Source organism: Aotus nancymaae, unplaced genomic scaffold (genome assembly GCF_030222135.1).
Source record: "Aotus nancymaae isolate 86718 unplaced genomic scaffold, 86718_ANA_hifiasm-v0.15.2.pri h1tg000006l, whole genome shotgun sequence".
Lineage (NCBI taxonomy): Eukaryota > Metazoa > Chordata > Mammalia > Primates > Aotidae > Aotus > Aotus nancymaae.
Genome location: NW_026988417.1, coordinates 77,716,788 through 77,744,494, shown reverse-complemented (window position 1 = coordinate 77,744,494; position 27,707 = coordinate 77,716,788). Strand labels below are relative to the sequence as shown.

The following is a 27,707-nucleotide window of genomic DNA, read 5'->3' as shown; positions in this document are numbered from 1 at the left end:
AGCTTAAATTATTATAGCATAGAACAAGTTATATGAAATATTGAATATTGCTTACCAGTGAATTTTAAGACACTTTCAAAAGAGACTTACAAAACAGTGGAGAGAGTGAGTACCTAATAAGGACTTATATCTACTTGCCAAGAAATCATAGCTTTTGCTAGGAAAGCAGGTTGCTTGTTTGAGTATTTTGGTAGGATTATCATTGGCTGTGAATTCTGCTTAACTAATTAATATTCATTGAGCACCTGCCCGCCATATGTGCCACACTGTGCTAGACACAATAACATTTCAATTACCTTATCCATGACTTACCTTCAAGATGTAATACATATGATTTTATAATTCCAATTCCCTAGTTTTCTCCAATATGCCATGACTTTACAGTGCTACACAATGGAACTCCAAACTCAAGGCATTCATGAAGATCTTGCTAAATGATGTAAATAACTTAAGATGTGAATCTCAATTTACTCAATTTTCTTGCTGAAGAATATAACTATATTTATATAAATGTGATTTTTGTCATCTAATTTTGTTCTTTTAACTAAGTAAAATAATATCACATATTAATTGACATGTGGTTGGTATTCAATAAATATTAATTTAATATAATTGTTAGTCTTTTAATTAGATTATAAGGTTTCTTGACTTAGTATTCTTCATGGTACCTAGCACAGAACTATCAATATAGTTAGTACTTCAAAATTCTTGTTGTGATGCTTTATTTACCCCTTAGTAGCATTTGGTCCTGTTGACTAATTCCTCTTAACTAAAACTGTCTTCAGTCTTGCATTCTAGAATACTCACTATTTCTCTGATCTTTGTTTTGCAATTTCCTTCAATTGCTTTCTCTTCTATATTCTCCTCAAAATTAGTATTCTCCAGGGTTTCACCTTTGATCTTTGTACTTGACCAACTCTTCATGGGAAAAAAAAATCATGAATTAGTATTCCTTTAAGTCTTTTTTATTTCAAGGACTGTGAAGTCAAAATTTTTTTTCATTTGTCTATATGCCAAGCTATGTCCTCATATTTCCAGCTGCATATTAGACATCTCTATATGAACAGTATTCCAATAAACATCTCAGATTCTAATATTTCTTCTTTATAAAACCTATATCTCCTTTAGGAGACCAAGGTTGTAGGATTGCTGAAGCACATGAGTTTGAGGTTGCAGTGAACTATGAAGGGGCCACAGAACTCCAGCCTAAAGAGACCCCATTTCAAACAAAAACAAAAATCCTACATCTCCTTCTGCTTTCCTGTGTTGGTAAATGACATTACTACTGCCAGTTGGCCCAGCTAGAAACCTTGAGTCAACTTGAAAATACCACCCCTTCCACTAAGTCTTACTGTAATATGCCTCCCTAATATTTCTAAAATCTTCCCTTCCTCCCTATGCTCACTTCCATAGCACTTGTTTAATAATCTTCATCTCTTATCTAGACTTCATAGATTTGAATTTTTAATTTTCTTTTTGTCTGCTTATTCCATTAGAACCTCCCACAAACAAGATTATTAATCTTTGTAATCTAGGCAGCCCTGTTTTCTGACATAGTACCTAGAATGTATTAAGCATGCAGATATTATGTAAACATATAAATGCATGATTAGAGGAAATGAATGGACTGAGGAGGAAACAATGAGAAAAGTGAATAATGATGGGGAATTTGAAAACACTCAGGAATTTAATGGAGAAGTTAAGGAGTGGATCTGGAGACAAATCTGTAAACTAGGAAAATATTTTCTAACTCTATCTCATTTTATTACTAAATGTAATTTGCCAGGCTGCTACAGTCCATATATGATTAGAAATGATGGTAACGTATGCATTAGTATTGCCAGGATGCATTCTCCCAACAGCTGTAACCCATTAAGATGCCTAGGAAATTAAGAGTTGTCATAAACCAGTTGGCTTACTGAGATATCCTGACACACCATTCAGTGCTGGAAATGTCTTAGTTCAAACCTAAGTCAGAAAATGAAACACTCACAAATTTTTATAAGGAATATCTTCTTCAATACTTGAGAAGACTTACAGTCTATGAACCAGGGAAGGAAGAGGGACAAGTTTCTTGTTTCACCCATATGTTCATCTTTACTTTCACCTCCATTGGTCCATAACATGAGACCTATCAAGGTTTTAGGATCCTGCTTTCTGCCAAGTTTAGTCAGTTCCTATATCAAGTCACCTCATAGATAAGATTTTTGCCTGTGTAATAGTCTTATCAACAGACATATATTCTGAATTGCCATTCTAAAATATCTTGGTATTTAAGTATATGCAGATATTTTAAGATTCCGAAATTAGAAATTAATATTTTATTTGCATTTTCTATTTCATATATCATAAATTTTACTTTCATATATTTACTTGTTTGTATATGTAGTGAAAAATACCAAATCTACTTTAAATTGTGTGGTTACAGATTAGCTCTTTTCTTAATTAAAAAAAATGAGTATTTAAAATCTGGCTTTTCACTGCTGTCTTGTCACTTGTTAAGTACTGATAAAAGGTAAATTAATTTTAATTTAGCTTAAAATTAAAATTAAATTAATATGAAACCATTATTTCTTAGCATGGTTTGGTAACATATAGGGTAGCAAAGAGGAGCCAGATTAGAGTCAAGAAGTAATTGTAGAATGGTAGCAAATCAGAATATATTTATGTACATGGGACACAGTTGTCTGATGAAGCAGGAAACTTGGATCAACAAATACCTATTCTATTCTGTAAATCATCTCCTTTTTACTAGCTGTTATTATGGACAGTACGGCCACTAACTAATAATAGATAGTTGTTCCCTTGTATCATTGAGTATAGCATATAGCAAGAATAAACTTTACATTTTTCTTGGTTCCTTTTCTAACCCATACTGTAATCAAATCAATGTCAAAAAGTTACAACACATTATCATTGACTATAGATGCAGTGTTGTAGAGCAGATCTCAAGCTTTTTGTCTCTTGCTTCACTGAAACTTCATGCCATTTGTTTAGAAGCTCCCCATTTGCCCCTCCCTCGAGACCTTGGCATCCAACATTTCATTTGTTGTTTCTCTGAATTTGACTATTTTAAATACCTCATATAAGTGGAGTCATGCAGTAGTTGTCTTTCTATAACTGGCTATTTCATTTAGCATAATGTCCTTAAGCTTCCTATGTTGTCAGATATTGCAGAATTTCCTTCTTTAAGGCTAAATATTATTCCATTGTATGTATATACCGCATTTTCTTTACCTACTCATCTGTCCAGGGAAGTACCGATGCCTCTTTGAAGTCCTGATTTCAGTGATTTTAGATAAGTACCTAGATTTGGTATTGCTGGATTATATGTTAGTTCTATTTTCAGTGTTTTGAGGAACCTCCATACTGTTTTCCATAGCAGCTGCAGCACTTTGCATTCCCACCAACAGTACACAAGGGTTTCCAGTTTCTCCACATTCTTGCCAAAGTTTGTGTTTTGTTTTTTGATAATAGCCATTCTCACATGTGTGAGGTGTGATATGTCACTGAGCTTATGGTTTGCATTTCCCTAATGATTAGTAACACTGAGCATTTTTTATATACCTGTCTGCCATTTATGTACCTTCTTTGGAGAAATGTCTATTCAAGTTCTTAGCTCATTTTTAATTGATTAATAGTTTCTTTACTACTGAATTCTAGTAGTTCTTTATGTATTTTTGACATTGATCTCTTATAAAATACATAGTTAGCAAGTGTTTTTCTCCCATTCCATAGATTGCCTTTTCACTCTGTTGTTTCCTTTGCTATTCAAAAGCTTTTCAGTTTGCAGTAGTTCCACCTGCTTATTTTTGTTTTGGGTGTCAACTAGTCTCTTTTTTATTGTTTATCATAACTTTATTGTCTCTTTATTTTTATCATTTTTTACTTCATTTTCTAACTTTTGTTCATTATAACTTTATTTGATTATACTTATATTTCTTGAGCAGACGAGAGCAAAAATACATTGTAGGTTTCACTTCTTACTGCAAGTAAGGGTATTTGCATGAATAAGGTATCTTCAGTTTGCATTATCTTTTTATTTTTATTTTATTTCTTTTTGAAATGGAGTTTTGCTCTGTCGCCCAGGCTGGAGTACAGTGGTGCAGTCTCAGCCCACTGCAACCTCTGCCTTTCAGGTTCAAGCAATTCTCCTGTCTCAGTCACTCGAGTAGCTGGGACTACAGTCTCTCGAGTAGCTGGGACTACAGGGACCACCATCCCTGGCTAATTTTTGTATTTTTAGTGGAGATGGGGTTTCCCCATGTTGGCCAGGCTGGTCTTGAACTCCTGACCTCAGGTGATTCGCCCTCCTCAGCCTCCCAAAGTACTGAGATTACAGGCGTGAGCCACCGCACCCAGCCAGCATTACCATTTTTTTTTTTCTGGAGTTTTATTATTACTCAAATCAGTCTGCATCATCATTTTGTTTTAACATAAAGTCAAAACATGCTGATCTAGATATGAATAATTGTTTGAATAGGGATGGTATTGGGAAAGGTTTTTTATGGCTTCCTCCCTTTATTTCAGTTGATGATTTTAGTGAAGAGTCCTCATTTTATGAGATTCTCCCATGCTGTGCTCGCTTTCGATGTGGAGAGCTTATCATTGAGGGACAGTGGCATCATTTGGTGCTGGTGATGAGCAAAGGCATGTTGAAAAACAGTACTGCAGCCCTCTATATTGATGGACAGCTTGTTAACACTGTAAAGGTAAGCATACATGCACTTGTAAATCTGCCTGCTTTGAAGGTAGTTTGTGGGGGTGGGGAGGTATTTGTGTATGTGTGTGTTTTACAGGGATATTTTTAAGATTACTATCTTAATTTTAAGTTGATGTTCAGTACCCATTTGAAAAATAGATTAGACTCACGTGGCTAATCCTTATCATTTCATTAGAGAAGAATAGAAATGAGGGCTTATAGATACTAAAGAAGTTTCTGAATATGCAAGAGCTTAAGCAAGATTGCTAGGTGCTTTTTCATGAAAGAGGAACCATTTGAAGGATTCCTAAATAACAGTGAACACACTATTTTGTCACTTCATTGCTGTTGTTGTATTTTAGTCCAGAAGACTTATATTCTTTAGAGCTAGAATTGTTTTTTTTTTCCTTTGTTTTCAGATCACCCAGATTAGTCCCTGATAATGATAATAGTATTCAGTTTATTGTTTCTTGAATGAATAAGTACATAAACATTACTCTAGATTGCTATAGTATTTAGAAGAGAGAAAAAGAGTTGATGCAGCAAGTAAAAAAAAAGGTGAAACTTCCTTTTTCTGAATGAGAATAAATCTTGCTAGTTACTTTCTATAGAACTCAGTTCACAAGCTCTGAAAATTCTTTAACTTCTAAAACATAGTATCCATTTTATTTTATTTTATTCTGTTTTATTTTGCTTTGCTTTGCTTTTTTTGTTTTTTTTTTTCTTTTTTTAAGACAGTGTCTTGCTCTGTCACCCAGGCTGGAGTGCAGTTGCGCAATCTCAGCTCACCACAACTTCCACTTCCTGGGTTTGAGCGATTCTCCTACCTTAGCCTCCCAAGTAGCTGGGACTATAGGTGTGTGCCACCACGCCTGGCTAATTTTTGTATTTTTAGTAGAGATGGAGTTTCCCTTTGTTGGCCAGGCTGGTCTCGAACTCGACCTCAGGTGATCCACACACCTCGGCCTCCCAAAGTACTAGGATTACAAGCGGGTATCCATTTTAGAGCAATATCACTTGAAAGAAGTAACAAAGACAAAGTTTGTACTTGTGTGTGAATTAAAATTTAAAAAGCACTGAAACCAGCAGCTTCTTTGAATAGATTTCCTTCCTTGATGATAACATTTTATTGTGACATTGTGTTTCAATATGATAAACCCTAAAATGTACCTTGTGGAATAGTCATTGATTTCTTTGTATACATGATTGAATTTGAAATGGGCTTGTAGATTCTCTAGTATATTGCTCCTTCATTAATTTTAGTGATATTAAAAATAAAAATACCCTCAGCTGTTAGAGTTGAGCAGCAGGAACTTTATTGTCGATTTATTTACATCATCATCATCATCATCACTGTCCCTGTCAGTAGTCACAGTATTGTGAAATCAACTCTAGCTCACATGTTGGTCTTCACAGTTTTACTATTAACATCACCAAGAACTTTTGTTTAATATACAGAATAATGACTAGGATCTGAAGCTAAGATGTTACTATGGCAAAACAATTAATGGAAATTTCCTTTATCCCATCACATTGCTTCAGCAGGAAAAAGCAACTTAATTTCCTTATCTCTTACACAGTACTTAATTGTACATTTATTATAGTATTTTATCCCTATAAAACACTTTTTATCAGTAATTTTAGTTAGCAGACTTGCATTGAAGGTAGCATACGTAATTTCAAGACTACTTTAATTACATAGTGGAAAGCTCTCTTTATTTCAGAGAAAGCATCATTAACTTGATATGCAAACCAGCCAGTGACAGTATCCCTATATTTGGTTATTGTCATTGCTAGCATTAAAGAGTTTATCTGTGTTAGAGAGTTGGATAAAAGTTTTAGCCGCTATATCTGGTCCTCAGTTACAGATCCTGGTATCATCCCTTGCCCTTCCTGTTTCTTAACGCCAAATGTTTTTGTGCATTTGTGAAGTTGTATGACCTTGGGATAATGAAAATACATATGCTGAAGTAGTTATTTTCCTGGGGAAAGTGTTCACATCTCACACATTTTCTTTTGTCTTCCTTACAGCTTCATTATGTTCACAGTACTCCGGGGGGTTCAGGTTCTGCAAATCCACCAGTGGTGAGCACAGTCTATGCCTACATTGGTACTCCACCTGCCCAACGCCAAATTGCTTCATTGGTTTGGCGCCTGGGACCCACGCATTTTCTAGAAGAAGTTTTACCTTCTTCAAATATTACTACCATTTATGAACTTGGACCAAATTATGTTGGAAGCTTTCAGGCCGTATGTATGCCATGTGAGTAACTTATTTTTAGTTCTTGAAGTTTTATGAAACTTAACTGCTGCAGTATAGATGCATGTCTGTGTATGAAGTTATACATATTGTTTATCTAGGAAAAGAGACTTCTGCTTCTCTAATCTTCTTCAGCAGGATACTCACTCCTATTTAAAATATTTTCCTCCACTGATCATACTGCACTTTCTAGATTCTTTATCTTTATGCCTGATCACTCATTATCTAGTTTCTCTTATTGGCTCTGAGATGTAGGCCTATGCCCTCTAGGAGTCTAACTGTGACCATCTTCTCTTTCTGTGCTTTCTCCTATTAAATGAAGCAGTTTAAAGTATAGCCACTCCTGTTAAAGAAAGAACAGGTGGGTTCAATAAACACACACATATATTCTCTAGATTAGAAGAGTTAATATTATTTTTCTTCATCTCTTTACTCCAAGTCTACTTTTTGTTATCCTTTCTCCCAAAAGAAATTTAGACTCAAAGAAACTGATGTTAAGCTGGCAGTTCCTTGGTAGTACTCCTTGCAAATGGTGGCTTCCACTCCCTTGTTCTGATTCTACTAAGAATCTCAGAAGACTTAGGACAAGTATATTTTAAGTGGTAATAATCCTATGATTTAGTAATTTATCTTTTCACTCTATCTTAATTTAGATGGTATCTAATAAAAGCTAACACTTCTTGGGCACTTATTTTGTGCTAAATAAGTCGATACACATGAAGGATGTAGCTGTTCTGAGCCCTTAACATGTATTTATTCATCTCAAAACACTGTGAATTCGATACTGTCATTATCGTTCCCATTTCACAGAAGAGGAAACTGAAGCACAAAGACATATAGGTCACACAGCTTTTAAGTGATAAAGCAAGATTCAAATTCAGGCCATGTGGCTTTAAAACACATGCCTTTATTAATAACTGCTCTGCTGTGTTGTCTAGAAGAATACAGGCAGGCATATCTGAGTGCTCTTTTTAGGGAGGAGACATAGTGCTACACAGCTGATAGGGACTTTACTCATTTTCATTCCTTTTTCCTTTGAATCTAGGGGGACATGTTTTATAATTTGTCAGATGACAGTTAAAACTTTCCCTCTTCCTTTACATTGTGCTATATGTTAAACATGCTTTAAGAGTAGCACTTAGAATGTAGAACTCTATGACTAGATATCTTTTTCCATTTTTTAATTAAAGAAATGAAGAGCTGAGAATTAAGTAAAATATTTTTTAAATTTACCTCTCTTATTCTACTTTAAGATTTTCAAACCTCTTCATTTAAAAATGATAATAAGAATCAGAAACTTGTTTTAAGATGAGAATCACTGATGATTTTGAAAAGAATTATTCTTCTTTCGAAGGTAAAGATGCAAAATCCGAAGGGGTAGTTCCATCCCCTGTGTCCTTAGTACCAGAGGAGAAGGTGTCATTTGGCCTCTATGCACTCTCTGTGTCTTCCCTAACAGTGGCAAGAATCCGGAAAGTGTATAACAAATTGGATAGCAAAGCCGTTGCTAAGCAGGTAAGCAGAATGATTTCTTGGTGAACTGTGGTTGATTCTCACTGGGAACATAACTCAGAGCCTCATATGGATACTACCCAATTATGAGTGATTGCTAAATATCATACCTTTCATGTACTGCTTATGTTTGGTTAATTTGACTTCAGATGTAAGCCAAAACACATGTAGATATGTAACTTAATTTGGAAAAGTGACAGTTTCTGTTATGAGTACAGAATTCATATTAACTTTTTGTTTATATTGGCAATTAAGAAATTTAACTTTAGAAAAACTAATGAAAACAATTACTGTTTTTAAGGCTACAATTCAACTTTTTAATGAACGGCCTATTATATGCCAGGTAACATTTAGTTCATGACATAGCAGCAGATAAAAAGAAAATTTCTGCTTTTATGTTTTCTACATTCTAGTAGAAGAGACAGATGATAATACCTAAAGAAATAACCTAATCATGAAGTATGTTGGAAGGTGATGAGTGCTATGCAGTAAAATAAAGCAGGGAAGGGGAAAGAGAGAAGCTTCAAGTTTTAAATATGGTGGTCCAAGGAGGCATTACTGAGAAGGTGAATTTTGAGCAAAGACTTGACAGGGATGAGGTAACAAGCCACGGAATAGGGAGCTTGGGATATACATATGGGTGTGGGAGTGTTTTGTATTCCAGGAATACAGGTGCAAAGGCCCAGAGAAAAGTACTGTACGTGTCTGCCATGGAGACAAATGTGGCTGGAGTAAAATTAGAGAAGGCCTGGGCAGTAGGAGAGGAGCCCAGAGAGATGGTGGGCCCTAGGTTGTTTAGGATTCCAGGGGCAATTGTAAAGACACTGGCTTTGATGAAGTAAGATAGGAGGCTTTATGAGATTCCAGACATAGGAGGGAAATGTTGTAACTTACATTTTATCACCACAAAGGCAGTAGTGAGGAGACAAGTTATGAGACCAATACGATAAATAATTCCTATGAGAGATTATGGTGATTTTAACTTGGGCAATAGCAGTGGTGTTGACAAGAAGTGATCAGATTCAAGATGTCTATGTGTATATATATATATATACACACACACACACACACACATACATACATATAGATATATATACATATACATACATTTTATTTTTATTTTTTTAATGAATGAGAGGTTCTTATGTTGCCCAGGTTGGCCTCAAATGCATAGCCTCGCCTCAAGCGCCAGGACAACTGGCCTGAGCCACCACGACTCCCTTTTTTTTCTTTGAGATGGAGTTTCGCTCTTATTGTCCAGGCTGAAGTGCAATGGTGCAATCTTGGCTCACTGCAACCTCCACCTCCTGGGTTCAAGCGATTCTCCTGTCTCAGCCTCCTGAGTAGCACCACCACACCCAGCTAATTTTTGTATTTTTAGTAGAGATGGAGTTTCACCATTTTGCCCAGGCTGGTCTTGAACTCTTGACCTCAGGTGATCCACCCACCTCAGCTTCCCAAAGTGCTAAGGTTACAGGTGTGAGCCACTCTACTTACCTCAAGGAATATTTTAAAGGTAGACCTAACAGTTTTTGGTGATGAAATGTGAAATGGGTGTGGAAGGTGAGAGAGTTAAGGAGTCCAGGGTTTTTTCTTGAGCAGCTGGGAAAATGGAGTCATGTTTTCTGATTTTGAGAAAATTACGAAAAGTAGAGTTGGGGGAAATATTGAGAATTCTGTTTTGGAAGTTTGAGAAGTGTATTAGACATCACAGCAGAGATTTCAAGGCCATTGGAAATGTGAATCTGGATTTCATTTATACAGGTGGTGTTTAAAGCCATGAGTCTACATGTATTCACCAAAGCCTAGATGTAGATAGGGAACTGAAAAGGTTTAAAGACTGAACCCTGGGATATTCCAGTGTTATGGAGTTGGGGAGATCAAGAAGAACCAGAAAAGACTGAGAAGTAGCAGTCAGTGAGAAGGGAGAAAAAGCAGGAGGGCCTAATGTTGTAAGATCTAGGATTCACTTTGGAAATGTTTTAAGTGGTCACACTAAGATGAGAAGTGAGGACTGACTATGGGGTTTATTTAGCAAGGTGATCTCATCAGTGAATTTGATAAGCCGTTTTGGCTGATTATCAAAGGCAAAGTCCAAGGAAAAGGAAATCAAAAGACCAGGAACTTTAAGTATTGACCACTCTTATGCAGAGTTTTGTCTGTATATATATATATATATATATGTGTGTGTGTGTGTGTGTGTGTGTGTGTGTGTATGTGTACATATATATATATGATACATATACATATCTTCTAAGGAACATAAACTGTACATTAGTCTATAGTGAACAACAAAATTAAAGTTATATTTTCCTTGAAAATAGATCTTGTATATGTGTGAGTGTACAAAATGTAAGATTCCTTTATGTAGGCATGTTTTATCTATAAACTCTTGAATAACTTAAATAGAGTTTACTTGGATATGGAATAAAGCTAATATGTTCACTGATCTGAAATACTGTTAGGCAATTAGTGATGATAACCTTTCAACTACCATAGAACTTTAGTCAGAAAGACCCCTGAAGCTGTGTCTCAAGATCTTCTTGCCATCTTTATCTTAGTAAATTGTATTTAATTTACCTGCTACTAGTTTCCATACTTTGGAGGTGTTTGTATATTTCCAAAAAGTGAATGCAACCAGGCTGGAGTGTGCAGTGCCAGTGGCATGATCTCCACTCACTGTAGCCTCCACCTCCTGGGCTCAGGTGTTTCCCTCCTCTGCCTCCTAAGTAACGTACCACCATGCCTGACTAATTTTTTGCATTTTAGTAGAAATGAGGTCTTGCCATGTTGCCCAGGCTGGTCTTAAACTCCTGGGCTCAAGTGATCCCCTTGACTCTATCTTGCAAAGTGTTGGGATTGTAGGTATGAGCCACTAGGCTGAACATAAATGTTCATTTTTCAGTATTCTGATAAGGAAGGAGAGAAATATATGTTATCATTCATGTGTTTGATTTCTTTTCCAATCAAAACATTGAAACTGTTCTTATATAATTACATTATTTTCCTTTCCTATTTTTCAGTTAGGCATTTCCTCACATGAGAATGCCACTCCTGTGAAGTTGATACACAATTCAGCAGGACATCTTAATGGATCTGCACGGACAATTGGGGCTGCTCTGATTGGATATTTGGGTAAGTGGACTTTGTTATTTCAAACTTCTTTATTTGCCTTCAAGTTTGCATTCACTTTCCTCACTTCAGGGGCAGTATTTAAGTTCATATTTTATAGCACTGACCTGTAGTGTACATGCAATATTTAGGGATTAAATGTAACAATCTCAACTTCCAGTCAACTTAAAATAATAACCTTACATAAAATCCCACTAACTTATACATATATACCATGGAATACTATCCAGCCATAAAAAGAAATGAGATGATGTCCTTTGCAGGGACATGGATAAAGCTGGAAATCATCATCCTCAGCAAACTAACACAAGAACAGAAAACCAGACATCACATATTCTCACTCATAGGTGGGAGCTGATCAATGAGAACATATGGACACAGGGAGGGGAAGAGCACACACTAGGGCCTGTCAAGGAAGGTGGACCAAGGGAGGGAGGGCATCAGGACAAATAGCTAAAGCATATGGGGCTTAATACCTAGATGACGGGTTGATGGGTGCAGCAAACACCATGGCACATGTTTACCTATGTAACAAACCTGCACGTTCTGTGCATGTATCCCAGAACTTAAAGTAAAATAAAATTAAAAATCTCACTCACTTTTTTCCTGTTGTCAGTAATGATGAGCACTGACTATATAATTTCATGTAATTTTTAGGTAAATTTCAAACTACATTTAGTGACAGGTATCAAAATTCAGAACTATTATTAATTGTTTCATGGTTTGGTATAGCTCATGAGTTTTTCTGTTGATTTAGAAATGAGCTAGAAATAAGAGCTTCTGAGTATAAACACTATGACTCAAACTATAATAAAAGTTTAGAGAGTAGACATTCTACAGAGCCTTGTATATGTCTACTTACAACTTTTGTTGTTGTTGTTAGATAGGATCTTGAGACATAAACCAATCAGGCCATCCAAAATTCAGAACCATTGATTGTGCCTTTTAATGTGTAAGCCAGTATATAATACTGGTCCCTTTTTAGATTAATAAAAAGTTAGTGTGCTGATCAGAATTCAATGCACATGATGTAGTGTTCTTTAATTCAAAAACTACTTACTGAGAACTGTGGTATGTCCTTTTCTAAAGTATAGCAGCCCTGTGGTACAATGGAAAGAGCAGGAGCAGTGAATAGTTCTGAGACTTAGGTTCTAGCCCCTCTTGTCTCACTGTGTGACGTTATGCTATACAGTTAAGCTCTATGAACTTCAGTTTTCTTATCTATAAACTAGTTATACTGGCCCTAATTACCTTAGGAGCTAGTTTTCAAAATCCAGCACCATAATATATGAAGGTATTGTGGGCTGGACGTAGTGGCTCACACCATGTAATCCCAGCACTTTGAGAGGCCTAGACAGGAAGATAACAATCCTCCTCAACATGAGCCCAGGAGTTCAAAGCTTCAATGAATGTGACTGAGCCACTGCCCTCCAGCCGAGGTGACAGCAAGACCCTGTCTCAAAAAACAAAAAGGAAAGAAGGAACAAAAGTATTGTGAATACAGAGCACATAGAAATATAATATGCATGTTAGTTTTATTTTTTTAAACTCAGTCTTGATCAGTAGGTAAGTGACATTCAAATAATGCCTCTTTAAAATGTTAGGATTGTAGGTGTGATTTTTTTTTTAATTGACACACAGTTCCAGGACTGTGTTTCTATAAACTTATGCTCCACTAAAGTCACTGATGTACTATTACTCAGATTACTTAACCAAGAGAAGCTTTGGGTAATGGTCAGTAATGTGCTTTGCTTAGCTTATCTATAGGAAATGTATCATCCCTGCCATGATGACTTCTCCAAGTCTTTCCCCAGTTCACAGAGTTAAAGTGATTTTTATTCTCCCCAAGTTTATTCCCTAACAGAAGCTAGTAAGGCACTCTCACTTACTCAGGAATGCATTCTCAAGACCTCCATACTTTTGAGTACAGCCCAAAGCTACACAGTAGAAACATTTGTGCTTGCTATAAAGCCCAGCTCTTCTCTGCCCACTCCTCTACACCCAATCTTCTGTGACAGAATGTAGATTAGCAGTTTTTATTGCCTTCTTTCAAATTCTACCTGTAGTGCTTTCCCTAGAATTTGCATTTTAGACAGAAGATATTTTTAAAATAAAACAATACTAATTAAAAACTTGTCAAGATGATATATACATCTCTTGTTCACATGGGGAATTTATCTTAATTATTTTTCACTATCTTTTAATCAGGAGTAAGAACATTTGTCCCTAAGCCTGTTGCCACTACTTTGCAGTACATTGGTGGAGCTGCAGCCATCCTGGGCCTGGTGGCCATGGCCTCTGATGTGGAAGGGTTATATGCAGCAGTCAAGGCCCTGGTTTGTGTGGTCAAGAGTAACCCACTAGCCAGCAAAGAAATGGAAAGAATCAAGGGCTACCAGGTTTGTAACTGTAAAACTTTGCCTTCACTTCACCTGGCACTGAAAATACTCTGCTTTTCATTATCATTCATGTTGTTTCAAACTCGGGAAGAATTATGTTGTCCAAGTAAACTTAAAAAGCCATTCGTTTTATGAAAACTAATATATGTCAAATGAAAATATGTATTGTTTCTTTATTTTGCTTTATCCTTTTTCTCCTATCTTATCAAATCTTACTAAACACTTTAGTTAGGCTACATTATTTCAATATAGCTTTAATACATTGAATATATTTTCAGAACAAAGGTTGGCTGGTTTCAATGTTGTTTTTCTCTGTGGAAATAGGAATGAAATGAAATGGGGTCCTATTCCCCCTTCCTGAAAAGATTGCCAAATCCATGGTAGATCCAAGGCTTTTCCTGTTTTGTTGTCTCTCCCCTCTACCTCACACCCTTTTATCTCTGTTACTTAATCAGGAGATGTGAAAGCCCCTACATAGTAAACGTACCATTGCTATTCCTGAAAACTAAAAATGCAAAAATTGTCCAGGCGTGGTGGCATGTACATAGAATCCCAGCTCATCGGAGGCTGAGGCAGGAGAATCGCTTGAACCTGGGAGGCGGAGGCTGCAGTAAGCCAAGATTGCCCACTGCACTCCAGCCTGGGTGACAGAGCAAGACTCTGTCTCAAAAAAAGAAAAATATGAAATATTCATGTATCCACAGTCTATACCAGAATTGACAAAAAGTCACTTGTAAGAAGAGGAACAAATGTTTGAAGCAAGATTAAAATCTTCTATCATAGATGAAGTGTAAATACCTTCTACAAGTTTAGCCATTAGTTTATTGATAATGAATGATAATGAATATACTGTTTACTGTTTTGTATAGATTTAATTACACTATTTTGATAAGTGTTTTCTTTTGCAAAACTTTCAAAATGATTATTGAAGTACTGTTTATCATGAAAAAACAGAACAATCTAAATATACCAGTAATAAGAGAATGACTAATTATACTCTAAGCATTCCATAGACTATCATCATTTAGCCTTTTAAAAATTGTAATTATGAAGACTGTATTGCAAAAGAATAAACATACTTTATGTAGAGAAAAAGTGTGTATTTAAGTAGTTACTATCGTGTGCATACAATTTTACACATACAGTTTTGTGCACATGATGATAACTATTTAAATATTTATATTGGAATCGAAAGGGTAAATGTAAAAGTGAATATTTTAGTAACAGAGTGTTAGGATTCATTTGTTTTTCAGATTTTACCTAATGTTATATTGTCATAAAAATTTAGAAGGTTAGAAATCTCAGGAATTCATCTGCATAGTATTCTTGAGTGGTGTGTGTGTGTGTGTGTGTGTGTGTGTGTGTGTGTGTGTGATGAATATATATGATGATTTATCAACCAGCATTTGGTATTACTTTCTTCTAGTTGCTGGCAATGCTTCTTAAGAAGAAACGTTCCCTTCTTAATAGCCACATCCTCCATCTAACTTTTTCTTTGGTGGGAACTGTTGATAGTGGACATGAGACCTCCATTATTCCAAATTCAACTGCTTTCCAGGACCTCCTTTGTGATTTTGAAGTATGTATATAAGCATAATTGGCAATATATAATCAGTGAATGCATTTCTTACTTCATATGATTATAAACTGTTTTTAATCTCTAAAATGTGTTTTAAGTCCTATAATTTTATGATGTTCATGTTTAATATAAAAATAATTTAGTAAAATATAAAACGTAGAATAATGCTAGGGTTCCTTTTCTCCAAGGATATTCCATTTTGCAAACATTTTAGAAGTGAAATGGTGCAGTGCATATACCTAACTAGCTAATTTGCTGCTACCAGTGGCATTGCATGAGTCAAACATAGTTTTATCAGACGATTCTGATAGAAACTTTTCCTTGATAAATAGGACCTAGATCTGTAATTTTGGTTACAGCTGCATTGTTAAATATCATTCATTTTATGGTAACATTTCATAGTCTACCTTTTCTGCTTCTACTGCTATATCCTAACTCAAGCCTTAATCAGTTCTTCTTTTAATCATACTAGGATAACTATCACTTCTTTATCTCCTTTGCTTAGGCTGTCCTACATACTCTTGGAACCTCATTCTTTCAAAGGCATTTTCATTTCTACTTATTACCATATCAGCTTACGCTCTGTCCTCTCAAGACAACACTTAATCACTCATATCCTTTTTTCATTTAATTTCTTGTTTACAGCACTTTGCATGTTAGTCACTATATACTAAACTTACGTAATATATCCCTGTGAAACTCTAGGATCTATGGGCTTTATGATTGTGGAGATCATGTTTATCTTCTTTGTCTTTGTGTTGCTATCACCCAGAATAATGCCTAGCACTTAATGTTTGCTAACTCTTAGGTCTAGGCCCTAACTCTTCTTCCTCACAACTACTGTAAGCTCTGTTTTGTCACTTACTGAATCCTTCACAAACAATGTACCTTGATACTGTATTTTCAAAGATCTTACTAGAAGCTTCCCTGTAAATAAAAATCTATGGCCTGTACTTGGTTTTCAGTATCCCCAGCTCTCAGTAGTATTGGCTGTAGTCTGTTTTTCTCATATGCTTTCAAGTTATACTTCCTTTGCTGACTCAGTTGTTAATATCCTGGTTCTTATGTCTTTCTACTATTTTTTCTATTATTTTCTTGCTGTGATGTTTTCATTATTTGATATAAACATGTCCATCTTTACTTTTTTAAATTTTCCTTTATTTGTTGTTTTCCTTCCTTAAACTCTTCACTGAGGCTGACTGCCTGATCTCCATGGAGTTGATTTTCAAATCTAAATCTCTAACCTTGACATCTGAATTCCAGACTTATTTCTAATTCTTGCTCAACATTTCCATTTTTATGTCCCAGCAACACTTTAACTGAACTTAGCATCCCTCCCCAAATTAGTTCTTCCTTCTAACTTCTCTGTTTCTATTAATAACACCATTATTCCCCTGGTCACCATGGCTTGAAATTGAAAACATCAGCTTTCTTCTTCCCTGTCTATAAAGAGTCTGATATTGTCATACAGGTTCTACTTTCACATTTCATAGTCTGCCTTTTCTGATTCTACTGCTATATCTTAATTCAAGCCCTAATCAATTCTTCTCCTTTTCCTATTCGTACTAGGATAACTATCACTTCTTTTTCTTCTTTGCTCAGGCTGTCCTACATACATACCCTTGGGACCTCATTCTTTCAAAGGCATAGTCATATCATTTATTCAAGGACTTCCAATGATTTTCCTTTTCTACACTAATAAAGTACACATTCACATTTCTCAGTCTAGTATTCAAAGTTCTAATACCTAAACCTCCTATTCTTTTAGAAAGCACTTGCTGAGTATTTTTGAGGCAAGTACTATATTAGTTACTAAGGATGTGAAAAGAAAAAGCAAAGAGTTCACGGCTGAAGGCATTTAGTCCATTAGAAGAAAAAGACAAAGAAATAGATAATTTAACTTGTGAAAGCCCAGAGATAAAGGGAGACAGAAAGAATTGTGGAAACACTAAGAACCTGCCTAACCCAGCCTGACCTTGTTTTCATCTGTTAACTGAAACATTTAAATCAAGGATTATTTTCAGTTTCAGATTTCTGATTAAGACTCTATACACAAACATCAGAAATTTAGTTGCTTAATACATGTTTGGTTTATTTTATAGTACATTGCTCATTTTACGGCCTCATATAGCATCCCTAATTACTCCAAACCACAAGTAGTCAATAAATACCTAATTTACCAAATTTTTAGGATAGTATTTGACAAATAAAAGTAAAATAATTGCAATAACATACAGAATTTTTTAGTGATTGTTTTAGAATTTATTATATGCATCTAAAACAATTCTATCTTTGAAGAATATTATACCTTATAAATACTTAGCAATAAGGACTTTCATTTCTCCCTTTCCGTCCTTATGCTATTGTTGTATACATTTACTTCTATGTGTTTATAATTCCTACAGTAGTTTAGATTATTTTTGCTTTAAATCATCAGTTATTTTCAAAAGACATTTTAAAATTATTTTCTATTTGACCCCATATATATATTCTTTATTCCTTTGCATAATCTACATTTCTATCTTGGGTTATTTTTCTGCCTAGAGATATTCTTTTAACATTTCTATATTACAGAAATTTTGGCAGTAAATTTTCTCATCTGGAAAAGGCTTCTGTTTTTTTCTTCTATTTTGAAGGATATTTTTGCATGGAATAGAATTCTAGTTGACTGTTTTTATTCTTTTCACACATTAAAGATGTCAGTCATTTCATTGTCCCCTTTGTCTACTTTATGTTTCTTCTGCTGGGGTTTATTGATCTGTGAATTTGTCATCTTCATCACATTTGAAATTTTTAGCCATTATTTCTTCAGCAATTTTTCCTGGCACCCCCTTCCCTTTTCTGGACACCAATTACGCATATCTTAGATTGCTTGATACTGTTTCAAATTACTAATACACTAAATCTGGTCATTCCTTTTTAGTGTTTTTTCTTATGCTTCATTCTGAATAATTTCTGTTGTTATGTCTTCAAGTTTATTGAATTGTCTTTCTGAAGTATCTCGTCTGCTATTAATGCCATACAGTGTATTTTTCATTTTAAATATTTTATTTGTCATGTCCAGAGGTTTGTTTTGGGGCTTTGGTTCTCTTTCATTTGGCTCCTCATCATTTCATGCTTTCATTACATTCTTTAGCATATGGAGGATATTTGTAATAGCTTTTAGAAATGTGATAATTCCATCATTTTGGTCATTTTTTTTGGCCAATTTATAATGATTTTTTCCTGCATGTAAATGGTTTTATAGAGCTTTACAAAATAATAACTATGTAAGTGAAATAAGTTCCGTGCGCTGTATTGATGTTTGTTGGTTTGGCATTTGGGGTATTTTTTTTAACCTTAAATACACTACTGTTTTTATTTATTATAGGTCTGGCTCCATGCACCATATGAACTTCATCTTTCTTTGTTTGAACACTTTATTGAACTACTCACAGAGTCCAGGTATTAGTACCCATGCAGTTAGTTATTCAGCTATAGAAAAGGTGATAGTACAGTATATAAAACCTTCTTTCTCTTATAGTGAAGCTTCGAAGAATGCCAAATTAATGAGAGAATTCCAGTTAATCCCAAAGCTGCTCCTGACTCTTCGGGATATGTCTTTATCCCAGCCTACTATTGCTGCTATTAGTAATGTGCTGAGCTTCTTATTGCAAGGTTTTCCCAACAGCAATGATCTGCTCAGGTAGGAAAAACTTCTGTCTTTGTCTTTGTCTTTTTATTAACTAAAAGTACCAATGAAGTTAAGATGGATGAGATGAATGTAATTGGTTTTTATGGCTGTGTAATAACACCTGTAATGTTAATACTATTCAAAATATTTGTGAGGCATGGAAAACATCAGTGAGACAGTATCGTGCCTTGATGGAGCAAAGCTAATTGTTGCCACTAGTGAATAATAGAATCTTGGTGAGAAAAGATGTAGGAATTGGCTCAATGAAATTGGCCTGGGTATAAAGTGTTCAGTCTAGGAATTCTTGATTCCTAATCATATTTCCTAAGTCTTGCTAATTTTTAAGTGTGCATGCACAAGCATGCACATACACACTCCTAACCGATGAGTGTCCCACTTCTATTTTTTATTCTCTGTTACTCAGATTGCGGTATTTTACTGTTGCATATTCACAATTTTTATATGTTGTAAGTATTACTTTGCAGATAATGTGGTTTAAGACATATTGATGACATTTCTGTAGAAATGTTCTTATATTCACATGGGAATGCCCATTTTGGAAAATTTGGGGATTATAGAAGGAATACAAGAAAAACAAACTACACAGTTGAGTATTTTTCAAATAGAGAATTGCTTAAACTGGACTTGGTCACTACTGTTCATGTGATCTACCAAGTATCTTAGGTGAAATCATACCTATTTATTCAATTATTCTCATAGACTAATCTCTAATCTATATAGTTTGTAAATCACTCACTTTTTTTATTCATTTGCCTTCAAAACATGTTTTTAAACCTGGTGACAGGTTTAAAACTGGAGCTTAAGAATTATTTTGGAGAATTATAATTATTATTATGTCAAGAATGTATATTTAAAGCAATTCCTAGCATTGTAATGGTCACTTTGCTGAAATTATTACCTAAACCTGTACATTTTTTTTGCTTTTTTTCCTACTTTATAAATAAACAAAGCCCCAGGTCACATAGTTAGAAAGTGATAGAGTCAGGATGTTTTTTCTCCTCCTGTTCCCCTGACTCCAGGATTTTAATTATATACCTAAACCCAAGTTTCTTAACCTCTAGGGTACGATGGATCCATCCAGATAATGTTAGGACACTCAAATATGGATATTCTTTGGTTTTTGAAACCATTTGCATGTTAGTATATTAAAGAATTCGTATTTCTGAAGAACTGTATTTTCCCCATATTTTGAAAGCATTATTTTATATAATATTACTTGGGATGGTACAAGAGGAAGCAAACTAAATATTATCACCTAATGGTCCTTAAAAGGCTAGTTAAGATAAGTACTATTTGGTTTTTATTTCTTTGTATTTTGTTTCTTTGTACTTTGTTGTTTGTTTTGGGAAGAGGAAAAAGAAAATCCATAACCTTGTTTTCCTTTGTTTAAAGATTTGGCCAGTTTATATCTTCTACTTTGCCAACCTTTGCAGTTTGTGAGAAATTTGTAGTAATGGAAATAAATAATGAAGAGAAGCTTGACACTGGTAAGTTGATTCTGAAGCTTGGAGAAGATAGTGGTGAACTATAAATATTATACCTCTTTTTTCTTTTGGCCCAAATTAGACCTGAATTATATGTGACTATATATGTATAACTTTTCTCCTTATATTACATTTTTTGGCCTTTCTCTAATGTGTTTGTCTTATATCAAGCCTATACAATATGCAGAATTACAGTATTACCTACAAAATTTAATAGGGTATGAATTTTACTTTAAAAATAAAATCTCTTCTATTTTTAGAGTATTCATAGCAATGTTGGTTTAAATAGCGAACTCTTCCAATGTAATTTGAACATTATTTGATTTTTTAATGTATGTATCTCTCTTCAGAAACATGATACTTGCGAAATTAAATTACATCCATATATCTATCTGTATTATTATTATTTTCACTTCCCTGTTAAATCTGTAGTATTCACTGGGAAAAAGTGTGTATAGGTATAAAATAAAAATAATTTCATGTGTTCTAAGTTCCTGGGTCCATGACAAGCACTGTTTCTGGTAACCTTTCCTCATTTAGTACATATTTTTTCCCCCTCTGTTCCCATATGTTTTTCCTGTTGTATATGCTAGGACAGGAAAGTTGCTTGGAAAACATTGAAAGGACCTTTGTTTAGATTGACGTCTAGAATTAAATTCACAGAATCTTACATTTGTTTAGCCTATTTACATTATCACTGTATAACATTATTCCCAATTCATATCATATAGATTGTTTCACTTAAATCCATACAACCCCATCCACCTAGAGGGTGGAGAAGAACTACTGTTAGTATCACTTCCTCCCAAAGGGGTTCTCCATGTTGTCTGTCCTTCCCAAGCACAGCCTCTTCTGTGCTTCATGAGTAAGAGAAAGTGGTGTGATCACGATTTTCAAAGGAGAGATGGAGAGATTTGAAAAACTAAGTGACTTGCTGCAAATCACACAGTATGTTAGTGACAGGTTCGGGACCCTGACAGTTACCTACTGCCAATTCATTTAGAATAATTCTGATATTTCTCTGGTGAAGCAAATTAGCAGCGGATGAAACGTATAAAGATCAGATCAACGAATAACACTTACTGAATACTTAGTAAGTGTTCTATATAATTTTATAATAACCATATGAGATAGGTACTATTATTCTAATTATACTAGTAATACTATAATTATTATTATAGGAGGAAACTATTACAATTATTATCCTAGGGAGGAAACTGCAGCCCAGAAAGATAATAAGTAAAAGAAACTTATCCAAGATCATACCATTGACTATATTGGAACCCAGGTAGTCCAAACCAGCATTCTAAGCTTTTAACTACTACATTATCCAACGAAATGCAAAGATTATTTCTAAGTTCTAAATTAATATAGGCTGACTCATTATAATTAGGTAGTAAAAGTACTTTAAAGATTGCTGAAATATATAATGTATTTATTTCAAGTATAAAAAATATGTGGGCTGAGCATAGTAGCTCATGCCTATGATCCCAACACTTTAGGAGGCTGAAGCAAGTAAATCGCTTGAGCCCAGGAATTCAGGACCAGCCTGGGCAACACGGCAAAGCTCCGTCTCTACAAAAAGTAACCAGGTGTGGTGGTGTGCACCTATAGACCCAGCTACTCAGAGGTGAGAGGATCACTTGAGCCTGAGGAGGTTGAGGCTGTAGTGAACTGTGATTGTGCTACTGCACTTCAGCCTGAGTGACAGAGTAAGACTCTCTTTCAAAAAAAAAAAAAAAAAAAAAAAAACAAAGCGGGAAAAAAATGTCTCTGGTTTCCATATTTATTAGCTGTCCATTGAATTCAATAACCATAGTAGTATTGTAAATTTTACTTTCATATAGGAACATTGAAGTAGGGATGTATAAATTAGTAAATTTTTCTATTGATGCACCAAGTTGATTAGACTGGTATGCTCATCATCACTTTATGGCCATTTGAAATAATAAAGTCAGAAGCAAATTGCTAGTCTTATTAGTATATGACATTTATTATTTATTTGATATTCCCTGAAGACTTTATTGAGTATAATATAATGTTCCAAAAAATGAAAACCATGACAGTGAGAAAAGGAGACATAAAAGTTAAATAAATTTTTAAATTTCTGTGTAGATTATTACTTTATTGTAGAAAAATTAAAAGGAAGTAGCTCTTAGAGTAATAACAGTTTTATGATATTCTTTTGATAAGGCAATTTGCAAATTACCAGTCTCTGTCCCTTAAAGAGGTGGAGATCTTGAGTTCTTCTTGGTAACTTGAAGTATCCATAATGGTTAAGGTGCTAAGTTAGCATTTTAAAGGACAGTTTAAAGGTACATTGCCCCCAAACAAATAAAAGTATATAACCATGAAAGTTTAGCTTCAGCCTTAGTTTTAGAATGAAGGAAAGTGTTAGGAATACTTCGGAAATATTGCAGGTTTAGTTCCACACCACTGCGGTGAAGCTAACATCACAATAAAGTGAGTCACATTAAACTTTTTGGTTTCCCAGTGTTGTAAAAGTTATGTTTACACTATACTGTAGTCTACTATGTGTGCAGTAGCATTGTGTCTAAAAAAAAATGTATATAACTCAATTTAAAAGTTTTTTTTAATTGCTAAAAAACGCTAATGATCATCTGAGCCTTCAGCAAATTGTAATTTTTGCTGGTGGTGGGTGTTGTCTGGATATTGTTGGCTGCTGATTGACCAGGATGGTGGTTGCTGAAGGTTGAGGTGGCTGTGGCAATTTCTTAAAATAAGACAACAGTGGTTTCAGGTGATGGACATGCTAATTATTCTGATTTGGTTATTACACATGGTACACATGTATTGAAATATACTGTTCCCCATAAATGTATACAATTATATGTCAATTAAAAATAATAATAAAAGCAAAGATAGGAGAATGTAGTTTGCTGTAACAGTTAACTCTTCCTTTCACAAAAATTTTCTGTGTAGAATGCGATATTGTTTGATGAAATTTTACCTGTGGTAAAACTTCTTTAAAAATTGGAGTCTATCCTTTCAAAAACTGTCACTGCTATATCAATTAAGTTTATGTAATATTCTAAATCCTTTGTTATTATTTGAACATTTTGACCAGGAGTAGATTCCATCTCAAGAAACAACTTTCTTTGCTTATCCATAAGAAGTAGCTTCTCATCTGTTAAAGTTAGTCATGAAATTGCAGTAATTCAGTCACATCTTTAGGCTTCACTTCTAATTCTAGTTCTCTGGCTATTTCTGCCACACCTGCAGTTACTTCTTTCACTGAAGTCTTGAACCTCTCAAAGTCATCCATGAGGGTTGGAATCAACTTCTTCCGAACTCCTGTTCATGTTTATATTTTGACCTCTTCCCATGAATCATGATTATTCTTAATGGCATCTAAAATGGTGAATTTTATCCAAAAGATTGTTAATTTACTTTGCCCAGATCCATCAGATAAATCAGTCTATGGCAGCTATAGCCTTATGAAATGTATTTCTTAAATAATAAAACTTTAAAGTCAGAATTACTCCTCGATCCATGGGCTACAGAATGGATGTTGTATTAGCAGGCAAGAAAACAACCTTAATTTTTTTCTGCATCTCCATCAGAGCTCTTGGATGACTAGGTGCATTGTCAATGTGATGGTAGTATCTTGAAAGGAACCTTTTTTTCTGAGCAGTAGTTCTGAACAATGGCTTAAAATATTTAGTAAACCATACTGCAAGCAGGTTTTGCTGTCATCCAGACTCTTTTATTTCATTTAGAGAGCACAGGCAAAGTACATTTAGCTTTATTCTTAAGGCCCTAGGATTTTCTTTTTTTTTTTTTTTTTTTTTGGGGGGGGGGCTAGGTTTGAGTGTTTGATATTATATAGTTTTTTTTTTTTAAAGAGAAAGAGAGAGAGAGAATAGGAAGGAGGAAAAAGGAAGAGAAAGAGAGAGAGAGAATGGGGAGGAGGGAGAAGGAAAAGAAAGAGGGAGAGAGAATGGGAGTATTGCTTTCTTGCCCAGGCTAGAATGCAATTTAGTAATGGGTATTGAAAACTTCTTTTATACTGATAATTATACTTAATGATGTAGTCAGGAAGGAATAAGGGAAGAAGATAACAAACAAACAGCCAACCAATATTTAATTTAAACCTATGAAATGCTATGCGATTACTGAGGAGTGATTTACTTCCAATTATATAGTCACCTTTGGAATAGGTGTGAGGTGGTAATGTATGTTTTGTGTATTTGAAGTGGAGAGTTCTATAAATGTTTATTAAGTTTACTTGTTCCGGGTCTGAGTTCAAGTTCTGAATATCCTTGTTAATTTTCTATCTCGTTGATCTATAGAATCGTTAGCTCTTCTTGTTGCATTAATCCTTTTGCCGTTATGTAATGTCATTCCTCACCTCTTTTGATCTTTGTTGCTTTAAAGTCTACTTTATCAGAGGCGAGAATTGCATCTCCTGCTTTTTGTTTATTAGTTTATTTTTACTCTCTGTTTGATTGGTAAATCTTCCTCCTTCTCTCTGAGTCTTTGTGTATTGTTGCATGTAAGATGGGCCCGGATGCAGCATACCGATGGGTTTTGGCTTTTTATCCAATTAAAATATATATAAGTTTAATACCGGCGTTTGATGCTAGCTGGCTGTTTTGCCCATTAGTTGATGTAAATTTTTTATTGTGTTAAAGTTCTTTGCTTTTTGATATATTTTTGGAAAGGCTGATATTGGTTGTTCCTTTATATGTATAGTGCTTCTTTCAGAAGCTCTTGTAAAGCAGGCCTGGTGGTGGTGAACTCTCTAAGTACTTGTTTGTTCACAAAAGATTTAATTTTTCCTTCGCTCATAAAGCTTAGTTTGGCTGGATAGGAAATTCTGGGTTGAAAGTTCTTTTCTTTAAGGATGTTAAATATTGGTCCCCACTCTTTTCTGGCTTGTAGGGTTTCTGCTGAGAGATCTGCTGTAAGTCTGATAGGTTTCCCTTTATGGGTAACCTGACCTTTCTCTCTGGCTGCCCTTAGTATTTTCTCCTTCATTTCAACCCTAATAAATCTGGCGATTATGTGCCTTGGGGTTGGTCTTCTTGAAGAATATCTTTGTGGTGTTCTCTATATTACCTGGAGTTGAGTATTACCCTGCCTTGCCAGGTTGGGAAAATTTTCCTGAATGATATCCTGAAGAGTATTTTCCAACTTGGATTCATTCTCTTCATCACATTCAGGTACACCTATCAAACGTAAATTAGGTCTTTTCACATAGTCCCATATTTCCTGGAGACTTTGCTCATTCCTTTTCATCCTTTTTTCTGCATTCTTGTCTTCTCGTTTCATTTCACTGAGCTGGTCCTCGACTTCTGATATCCTTCCTTCTGCTTGATCAATTCGACTGTTTAAACTTGTGCATGCTTCGCGAAGTTCTCGTGTCGTGTTTTTCAGCTCCATCAATTCACTTATATTCTTCTCTAAATTGTCCATTCTCCTTAACATTTCGTCAAACCTTTTTTCAAGGTTCTGAGTTTCTTTGCATTGGGTTAGAACAAGTTCTTTTAATTCACAGAAGTTTCTTATCACCCACGTTTTGAAACCTGCTGCTGTTATTGGAACACACATGTAATCTATTAAGCCTTGTTCCGTTACTGATGAGGAATTGCAATCCCCTGTAGAGGGAGAGGCATTCTGATTTTGAGTATTCTCTACCTTTTTACGCTGGTTTCTTCCCTTCATTATATATTTGTCCGTCTGTCGTCTTTATAATTACTGACTTTCTAACTGGGTCTCTGATGTCCAACTTGTTGATTCCCTGTGCCGAAATCTGAGCAATCCACTGAGCCGGCCAAAACAGCGGTGTTAAGATTGATGGTGCTTTTCTGCCCGGGAATCTCCGGACTCTGCACCAAGAACTGGCGTGCTAAGGTACCAGCAAAACCGCCACGCCGACCACAAGAGTCGCCCTGGCGACCCGTGGAGCTCCTCCACTGGGAATCTCCTGGTCCGTGAGCAACTAATATTCGTCTGAAAGTGTGGCGTCCTCTCGTTCTTTGCGCTTTCACTGGGAGGTACGTGCCCGAGCTGCTAATCATCAGCCATCTTGGATCTCTCTCCTCGGATTTTCAAGATGATGCATGAGCATTGGCTTCCACTTAAATTCACCAACTACATTAACCTCTAACAAGAGAGTCAGCCCTGTTCTTTGGAAGTTTAAAGCCGGGCATTGACTTCTCCCCTCTAGCTATGAAAGTCCTAGATGGCATCTTCTTCCAATAGGAAGCTGTTGGAAAAATCTGTTCAGAAGTCTATTGGAGAAATCTGTTGTTTAGTGTAGCCATGTTTATTAATAATCTTACTAGATCCTCTGATAACTTGCTGCAGCTTCTACAACAGCACTTGCTGCTTCATCTTGCACTTTTGTTTTGGAGATGGCTTCTTTCCTTAAACCTCATGAACCATTCTCTGCTAGCTTCCAGCCTTTCTTTGTTTTTTCTTTTTGTTTGTTTGTTTGTTTTCAAGACAGGGTCTGACTTTGTCACCCATGCTGGAGTGCAGTGGCACGATCGTGGCTTGCTGCAGCCTCGACCTCCTGGGCTCCAGAGATCCTCACATGTCAGCCTCCTGAGTAGCTGGGACCATAGATGTGTTCATTTTGTTATTTTTTTAGAGACCAGGTCCCACTGTGTTGCCCAGGTTGGTCTCAAACTCCTGGGCTCAAGAGATTCTCCCACCTCAGCCTCCCTAATGTTTTGTTACAGTCATAAGCCAGTGCACCTGGCCCCCGACTTTTCTTCTGCAGCTTTCTCACCTCTCTCAGCCTTCATAGAGTTGAAGAGAGTTCAGGCTTTGCTCAGGATTATGTTTTAGCTTAAGGGAATGTTATAGATGATTTAATCTTCTATCTAGACCTGTGAAACTTTCTATCAGCAATAAGCCTGTTTTATTTATTTATCTTTTTAATCATTTGTGTGTTCACTGGATTAGCACTTTCAG

The 27,707-nt window shown here is 35.3% G+C and overlaps 1 protein-coding gene across 6 annotated transcripts in view; it reads left to right on the top strand.

Annotated features, from left to right (window-relative positions):
• WDFY3 (WD repeat and FYVE domain containing 3) overlaps window positions 1-27,707 on the top strand; it is a 284,809-nt gene that overhangs the window by 156,440 nt on the left and 100,662 nt on the right. For all 6 annotated transcript variants that reach the window (XM_064368830.1, XM_012437733.3, XM_012437736.3 and 3 more), the window contains 9 exons: window positions 4,531-4,712; window positions 6,734-6,965; window positions 8,317-8,477; window positions 11,498-11,609; window positions 13,815-14,005; window positions 15,432-15,584; window positions 18,955-19,028; window positions 19,108-19,269; window positions 20,671-20,765. In XM_064368830.1, the coding sequence (XP_064224900.1) occupies window positions 4,531-4,712; window positions 6,734-6,965; window positions 8,317-8,477; window positions 11,498-11,609; window positions 13,815-14,005; window positions 15,432-15,584; window positions 18,955-19,028; window positions 19,108-19,269; window positions 20,671-20,765 (1,362 nt within the window). The remainder of the gene's footprint in view (window positions 1-4,530; window positions 4,713-6,733; window positions 6,966-8,316; window positions 8,478-11,497; window positions 11,610-13,814; window positions 14,006-15,431; window positions 15,585-18,954; window positions 19,029-19,107; window positions 19,270-20,670; window positions 20,766-27,707) is intronic.